Below are 8,875 nucleotides of genomic sequence, written 5' to 3'. Positions count from 1 at the left end.
AGAAATTAACTAACTTAATTCTTATACATATAGCATTCCATGTCCTGTATTTTATCTCATATTTTCACACACTAAGTAGTGCGTATATGGAATTAATCCCATTGTGTGAATGTAAAAGATAATATGCATTGATTTGAATATTTTAGGTGGGCTATTATGGTATATACATGTACAGGTATCGAACCCTGCAAGCACTCACATGATCTAGAGCTTCTCTGGTCTACACAAAGCGCCGTTGCGATGGTGCTAAACCTGTGTTGTTCTTCCAACGTAATCATTCACAAACGCTCTCAGGTGAAAAAGGCACAAACGCTAGTAGGAAGGTTACTGGATCGCAGGCTAGTGTTAAGCCCCGCGTAAGGCCTTTTAAACCAGAAAGTTGAGTGAAACGTTTTCAAGTTAACAGCAACATACATCATCATGTGTGGGCAAGCTGGAAGTAAGATAGCCGACAGCAACGAAGAGATCGAAGATGTAGAAGTATTATGGGATATGCTACAAAAAGGGGAAACGAAATCCCTACTGAAGAAACATCTGACAACCGAGGTGTATGAAAAGCTAAAGGACAAGAAAACGTCTTTAGGAGGAACACTAGCTCAATGTATCAATTCAGGTAAGAAAATATGGGATTTAACAATATCTGTACCCAAGGACGAGGACATTTATTGTCGTACATAACGAATAACAGGAAATTGTTTCTGACGTAATAACAATCATTATCCGGATTATATATTCATTACATTTAGATCGATTGTTAATTGTAGCCTGTATTATATATTCTAACTAGAATTCATTGTGGAGAGTTTTATAATTTTATTATTTCATCTTACGGAAACACGAAAACCTTGAACGACATGACCAGCAGTATTACAGGGAAACATGATTATAGTAATTGATCTACAATCGGTTTACAGGTTCATTACGGCGTATTGTAAAGGGCTCCTTCACAGTGGCCCATCAGCATAAATATTGTAATTCCTTAATCCAATGTCGGAGTGGGATTTACGGATTGTAGGTACAGTTGGGCGGTTTTAATGTGAAAATGGACATTGTTAAAGGTCCCACTGATGATATAACAGATAGTGTGACTTCCTATCAAATGTCGGACATTTGATAGGAAGTCACACTATCTGTAATATCATTTGTGATATAGTATGGATTAAGGATTTAAATATCTTTATATCAAGAATTCTTTATTTTAGAAATGTCAAATACTCTTATACAATTATGTATATCGAATTGTTAAAAAGTTGACGAATCCAATTATGGTGATCCTCTGTCGAAGGAAGTCACCATACGTCATCAGGGATTCTTTATTTTGTATAAAATATCTTATTGTATGTAAAAACGTTGTACTGATATCTACCTTCGTATTATTTTCTTAGTTTTTATTTGGATCAGTGTCGTTTGAACGCTTATCCCGATTTTAGAAAACAACACGCGATTTACTTATGAATCAAACATTTAGAGGCTGTTGTAGGATGATCCTTTCATATGTTTCTGACATAAAGCAAACATGCAGTAATTATTAGAAAACACCGGTAATGATTACGACAATTTAATTAGGACAATTAATCAATATCACCCAACCTAACTTTAGCGTTTTAAAACTTGATGAAAACCGACCATCTCATTGACACCAATATCAACAGAGAAGGCAACATTAAAGCCTAGTATTACATGCACATTAAAGGGGTTACAGCCACAGGAAACACTTTTTGTTAATAGAATTTTTACTTTATATAAGCTGATGAAACAGTGAAAGACAATTTTGAAATGACTTCTCATTTCCACTTTGCATGTTAAATGTTTAGCACTTTAAAAACTTAAATGGATGAGAACAATGGATTGAGATACGAACTGCATGACATCATGGAGAGTGCATTTCTATATGAAAATATTCTACCTCCAACATAGATATTTACAGTAAAGTAGTTTATTCATTACTATTGTATGGTAGTTAGATTTATGATATTTACTCAATCGATCCATCATACTATATAATTTCCCTATTTCGATTTTCTATTTACTTTCTTAGTGTACAAACACCAGAGCGAAGTGTCAGTTTTATTATCTGGTTTAATACTCCGGAAGGTAACGACACAGGTGTAGCAAAGTAAACATCTTTATATACTTACCTGGTCACCAGTGTACCACAATGTACAGGTACCCCAATATACTTACCTAGTCACTAGTGTACCACAATGTACAGGTACCCCAATATACTTACCTGGTCACTAGTGTACCACAATGTACAGGTACCCCAATATACTTACCTGGTCACTAGTGTACCACAATGTACAGGTACCCCAATATACTTACCTGGTCACTAGTGTACCACAATGTACAGGTACCCCAATATACTTACCTGGTCACTAGTGTACCACAATGTACAGGTACCCAAATATACTTACCTGGTCACTAGTGTACCACAATGTACAGGTACCCCAATATACTTACCTGGTCACTAGTGTATCACAATGTACAGGTACCCCAATATACTTACCTGGTCACTAGTGTACCACAATGTACAGGTACCCCAATATACTTACCTGGTCACTAGTGTACCACAATGTACAGGTACCCCAATATACTTACCTGGTCACTAGTGTACCACAATGTACAGGTACCCCAATATACTTACCTGGTCACTAGTGTACCACAATGTACAGGTACCCCAATATACTTACCTGGTCACTAGTGTACCACAATGTACAGGTACCCAAATATACTTACCTGGTCACTAGTGTACCACAATGTACAGGTACCCCAACATACTTACCTGGTCACTAGTGTACCACAATCTACAGGTATTTTATCAATATACTTACCTGGTCACTAGTGTACCACAATCTACAGGTATTTTATCAATATACTTACCTGGTCACTAGTGTACCACAATCTACAGGTATTTTATCAATATACTTACCTGGTCACTAGTGTACCACAATCTACGGGTATTTTATCAATATACTTACCTGGTCACTAGTGTACCACAATCTACGGGTATTTTATCAATATACTTACCTGGTCACTAGTGTACCACAATGTACAGGTACCCCAATATACTTACCTGGTCACTAGTGTACCACAATCTACAGGTACCCCAATATACTTACCTGGTCACTAGTGTACCACAATCTACAGGTATTTTATCAATATACTTACCTGGTCACTAGTGTACCACAATCTACAGGTATTTTATCAATATACTTACCTGGTCACTAGTGTACCACAATCTACAGGTATTTTATCAATATACTTACCTGGTCACTAGTGTACCACAAACTTACATGTTTTAAGTGTCACATAGAATTTTTATATTCCGGTGAATAATCTGTTGATGATCTTTTGATTTTTTATTTGTAATTTGCAGGGTGTAAAAACATGCACAGCGGAGTAGGTCTATATGCCTGCGATCCGGAGGCCTACTCCGTGTTTAAAGAATTGTTTGATCCGCTCATCATGGACTATCACAAAATTTCCAAGGTTCAACATCCGAAACCAGACTTCGGAGACGTGGATAATCTTGATTTCAGTGATTTGGACCCATCTGGAGAAGTTATTGTTTCCACCCGAGTTCGAGTTGGGAGAAGTCACGCAGGATATCCTTTCCCGCCAGGATCGAACGAACAGGTAAAACTGGCATAGTAGAGGAGATAAAAAAAAGTCCTCTGAAATATTAATGGAAATATATCAGCGATGTAACGAATATCGTGACGGTATTTCTGTGGACATCACGTCCACTCTCTCGTATGCATGTATATTCACGCAAGAAAGTTATCTGAATTATGATATACCAATGTATATTTGACATTAAATTCACTTATATGGTAATTATCTCAAAACTGATGTTACAAATGACAATAATCTAGTCTGTTTGTGTGTACAGAAGCGTCGCGAGATGGAGGCGAATACAATCAAAGCCCTGGAAAAGTTGGATGGAGAGTTACAGGGCAAGTATTTCTCACTTGAAACGATGAAAAAAGAGGAAGAACAACAACTGGTGGCAGATCACTTCCTCTTCAAGGACGACGACAAGTAAGTGGATAACGAATATTCGGAACAAATCGGGATATCTTTGTAGTGGTTCATTATTTCAATAATTCGTGTCATTTCCTAATGAAACGAAACGACTGTTATTTGAAATTAGTTACGACATATACTTTAGCAGAATCTTAAAACACTTGTGGTACATTATCAGTACACTTGTGGTAGTGGTACATTATCAGTACACTTGTGGAACATTATCAGTACACTTGTGGAACATTATCAGTACACTTGTGGTACATTATCAGTACACTTGTGGTACATTATCAGTACACTTGTGGTACATTATCAGTACACTTGTGGTACATTATCAGTACACTTGTGGTACATTATCAGTACACTTGTGGTACATATATCAGTACACTTGTGGTACATTATCAGTACACTTGTGGTACATTATCAGTACACTTGTGGACATTATCAGTACACTTGTGGTACATTATCAGTACACTTGTGGTACATTATCAGTACATTATCAGTACACTTGTGGTACATTATCAGTACACTTGTGGTACATTATCAGTACACTTGTGGTACATTATCAGTACACTTGTGGAACATTTATCAGTACACTTGTGGTACATTATCAGTACACTTGTGGTACATTATCAGTACACTTGTGGTATATTATCAGTACACTTGTGGTACATTATCAGTACACTTATGGTACATTATCAGTACACTTGTGGAACATTATCAGTACACTTGTGGAACATTTATCAGTACACTTGTGGAACATTTATCAGTACACTTGTGGTACATTATCAGTACACTTGTGGTACATTATCAGTACACTTGTGGTACATTTATCAGTACACTTGTGGAACATTATCAGTACACTTGTGGTACATTTATCAGTACACTTGTGGTACATTATTAGTACACTTGTGGTACATTATCAGTACACTTGTGGTACACTATCAGTACACTTGTGGAACATTTATCAGTACACTTGTGGTACATTATCAGTACACTTGTGGTACATTATCAGTACACTTGTGGAACATTATCAGTACACTTGTGGAACATTTATCAGTACACTTGTGGTACATTATCAGTACACTTGTGGTACATTATCAGTACACTTGTGGTACATTTATCAGTACACTTGTGGAACATTTATCAGTACACTTGTGGAACATTATCAGTACACTTGTGGTACATTATCAGTACACTTGTGGTACATTATCAGTACACTTGTGGTACATTTATCAGTACACTTGTGGAACATTATCAGTACACTTGTGGTACATTATCAGTACACTTGTGGTACATTATCAGTACACTTGTGGTACCAGTACACTTGTGGTACATTATCACAACACTTGTCAGTCTGTGGTTCTTTATAGTTTCCGGATAATACAGCTGTGTTTTGTCTTAATTATTATTTTGTTCCACAGATGTCTCCGATCAGCATGTGGCTACAACGACTGGCCAGCTGGCCGTGGAATCTACTTCAGCAACGATAAGAAGTTTCTCGTCTGGATTAACGAAGAGGACCATCTCCGCTTTATCTCTATGCAGAAAGGAGGTAACCTTGCCGAAGTCTGGAAGAGACTTGTTAAGGTGAGAGCTTAAAGTTGTACGAAATGATCAGGGTAGCTCGATATTTGTAATGGTTAGCGCAACATCGTTAAATGAAACAAAATCGGATACATTACAAGGCATAAGTATCATTAATATAAGAGTAGTGGTGTGTAATTGGTTAGTGTCGCATCCGTAATCTAAGAGATAGCATCCGATTGGTCAGTATCACAGCTGTGACATTGTTGATAGGTAAATATGGTTTGTCAATTTCGCAGCTGTGACATTAATGAATTAAGAGATAAAAATAATGTGTCATTAACGCAGCTGGTACATTATTGAGAGAAAATACCTCATGGATCAGTATTGCATCTGTGATCGTATTTGATTTGGCATAATGCCCTTTGATTAGTTAATATGGAATTAATAACATAACAGAAAAAGTATTGGATACGTGTGTACATATAGATTACTTCCGATCACTTACGTCTCTTTAATAGTTTTTTATCGGCATGATTTCAATGAAGCCATAATGAATTAAAAATCCAATGTTATACTGTGTAAATGTGACGATCAGAAATAAAACCGTATTTGAAAAGAATGGTAAGCGATTTGGCATATCACTAAATTAGGCAGATACTGTACCACACGCTTAAAGGGAACTTAGAACTAGTTGACACCGGTAGGAAATATATTGAGATGGAATTTAACTAGACAGTTTAAAATCAATTTGATCTATACACAAGTATTATTTCAGTGTCATGTTTTTGATAATCAATATCTACCCTGATCCGAGCTCTTTATGTAGAAGGAAATGTTAACACGCTTTGCTACTTTCATAGCCTGAATAGGCCCGCAATGGTGACGTCATGTGCCCGGGACTCCCCGTCACCATACTCGCAAATCGATTAATAATCTTTCTGGTTGTTCTTATACAGGCCATTAAAGTGCTCGAGGAGAACCTGACGTTTGCACGGGACGATGGCCATGGCTACCTCACGTTCTGTCCTACCAATCTTGGCACTACGTGCAGGGCTAGTGTCCACATCAAAGTGCCGAAGTTGTCCAAAGCTCCACGTGAAAATGGGGAACCGGGATCTCGTCTGGATGAAGTGTGTGAAAAGTTCAATCTTCAGCCAAGAGGTAAGGATTGAAACCATAAGTCCCTAAAAATCACGTGAATCAATAAATCAATATTTCTATCTCCTCCCTACTGTCGGTGCTATCAAGTTAAAGCAATATGATGTCAATGCTTGGAATGGTACAGAGAGTGGTCCATAGTGGCCCATGTGTGCATTCGAGATCAATCTATACTTAAGTTGTCCATCCATGATGTCTTGTTTTGAAGCTGTGTGAGTAATATTGTTTCATGTTTATGTTTTGTTTCAGGTATCCATGGAGAACACACGGAGAGTGTGGGAGGAGTGTATGACATCTCCAACAAGAGGCGAATGGGTCTGACGGAAATTGAGGCTCTCATGGAAATGAAGAACGGTATTTTGGAAATTATGACCATAGAGAAAGAACTGGAATAAGCCATATTGACGCAAATTCACCTTAAAACTGATTTGATTATATATCTGTTATGACGACAACTACTGTTGGCCTTCGTTCTGAATTTCGCCAACAACACGGGGGACATCTAATAACGTTATCTGTGATAGTACTTTCATTCTAATAACATATAAAAATAGAGACAAAGGAAAGAAGAAATTCTCGAAACGGTGTTTGAATACGTGTGTGAACTGGAATTCTAACATCTGACATTAGTAATAGATAATGACTTCGTGATTCTGCCGAAGTTTTGATTGGTATAAACCCAATCTCTCTGTGTACGGAAGCTGAGTGAATATAGATAAAACTCTATGTATTAACATGAAGCCAGTATGGAAGACAGCTGTAAATATTTGTATTCAGTACTATATTATTGTTTGTGTGCGCTAAAGAGACCCGTTGTTGTAAGTTCACGGGTCAGAGGAGCATACGGGGTCCGACTGTGTGTTGTGCTATAAACAAATCTTTTCCTTTACAATGGTGCCAAATGAAAACGTCATTTTAGAAGTAGATTTCACAACATTCCCAACATTACTTTTCACAAAGCATGTTGATGTCATGTGTTACGCTACTGGTGTGATATGGACCAGCACACATAGATAGTCCGCTGGAGAGGAAGCGCACGACTTCCATGCTAATTATGCAGCGAAACAGGAAGTCGGGGTGCGCACGTCTGGATGAATATGGTTTCATGGGCACTGACCGGATGACTTTGATATCTAATATCCATGCATGTTTTTCAACAACAAAACATTGATTTTGTTGTTAATTAGCAGATGATAGATGGCAGTCATTCGTCAGATTGAATAATTAAAAACTGTAAAGTTTAATGAATGGGATTGTTTTTAGAATATGTTGTGTTATATACAACGCTTGAGTTTGAAGAATCCCAATGTTAATCAATATTTGACTAATCCAAAACATATATATCCATCACGTTATATAGTTACAGTGTCAGATACCGGACCTAATCATGCTTATCGCCACCTGGCGAGTAATTGGAGAAATAACTACGTATATCGGAAGTCCCCCCCCCCCCATTCATAAGTTTAATTCTATTACGCAAAGTGTAGATTTATAATCTTAATGGAAATTCAGTCAGATGGATATTTATTTGTAAACAAAGATTTTAAACGATGTTGTGTATCAATAAAGAAATTTGTTTAAATATGACCTGGTTTATTTTCATTTTTTTTTCATTCGTAAGCGATCGTATTCGGAAAAGATATTGATTTTTTTTCGAAATTTAAATGTGCCTGGAAAAAAATCTATATATTATTTAAAATTCATTCTATTGACCTTCGTCCTAACATGTTACATATGATGTGTCTCAGGATACATATCTTATGACTAAAACAGTGATTACACTCAGTATTGATGTGTCTTAGGACATATGTCTTATGACTAAAGCAGTGATTACACTCAGTATTGATGTGTCTTACGATAGATGTCTTATGACAAAAGAAGTTGTCACACTCAGTATTGATGTGTCTTAGGACATATGTCTTATGACTAAAGCAGTGATTACACTCAGTATTGATGTGTCTTACGATAGATGTCTTATGACAAAAGAAGTTGTCACACTCAGTATTGATGTGTCTTAGGACATTTGTCTTATGACTAAAGCATTTGTTACACTCAGTATTGATGTGTCTTAGGACATTTGTCTTATGACTAAAGCAGTTGTTACACTCTGTACTGATGTGTCTTAGGATATTTGTCTTATGACTAAAGCAGTTGTTACACT

The 8,875-nt window shown here is 36.8% G+C and overlaps 1 protein-coding gene across 1 annotated transcript; it reads left to right on the top strand.

Moving 5' to 3' along the window:
- Positions 1 to 367: 367 nt before the first annotated feature.
- LOC132561324 (arginine kinase-like) lies at positions 368 to 8,301 on the top strand. The gene is made up of 6 exons (XM_060226047.1): positions 368 to 613; positions 3,377 to 3,636; positions 3,893 to 4,041; positions 5,451 to 5,616; positions 6,513 to 6,717; positions 6,964 to 8,301. Exons 1-6 carry the CDS (start codon positions 421 to 423, stop codon positions 7,107 to 7,109), a joined length of 1,119 nt encoding a protein of 372 aa, XP_060082030.1. The 5' UTR covers positions 368 to 420; the 3' UTR covers positions 7,110 to 8,301.
- Positions 8,302 to 8,875: the final 574 nt, after the last annotated feature.

Source organism: Ylistrum balloti, unplaced genomic scaffold, assembly GCF_031769215.1.
Source record: "Ylistrum balloti isolate Yb309-2 unplaced genomic scaffold, AGI_CSIRO_Ybal_v1 Utg371194, whole genome shotgun sequence".
Classification (NCBI taxonomy): domain Eukaryota; kingdom Metazoa; phylum Mollusca; class Bivalvia; order Pectinida; family Pectinidae; genus Ylistrum; species Ylistrum balloti.
The sequence above is the reverse complement of the archived record's forward strand: the minus strand, read 5'-3'. Positions and strand labels throughout refer to the sequence as shown.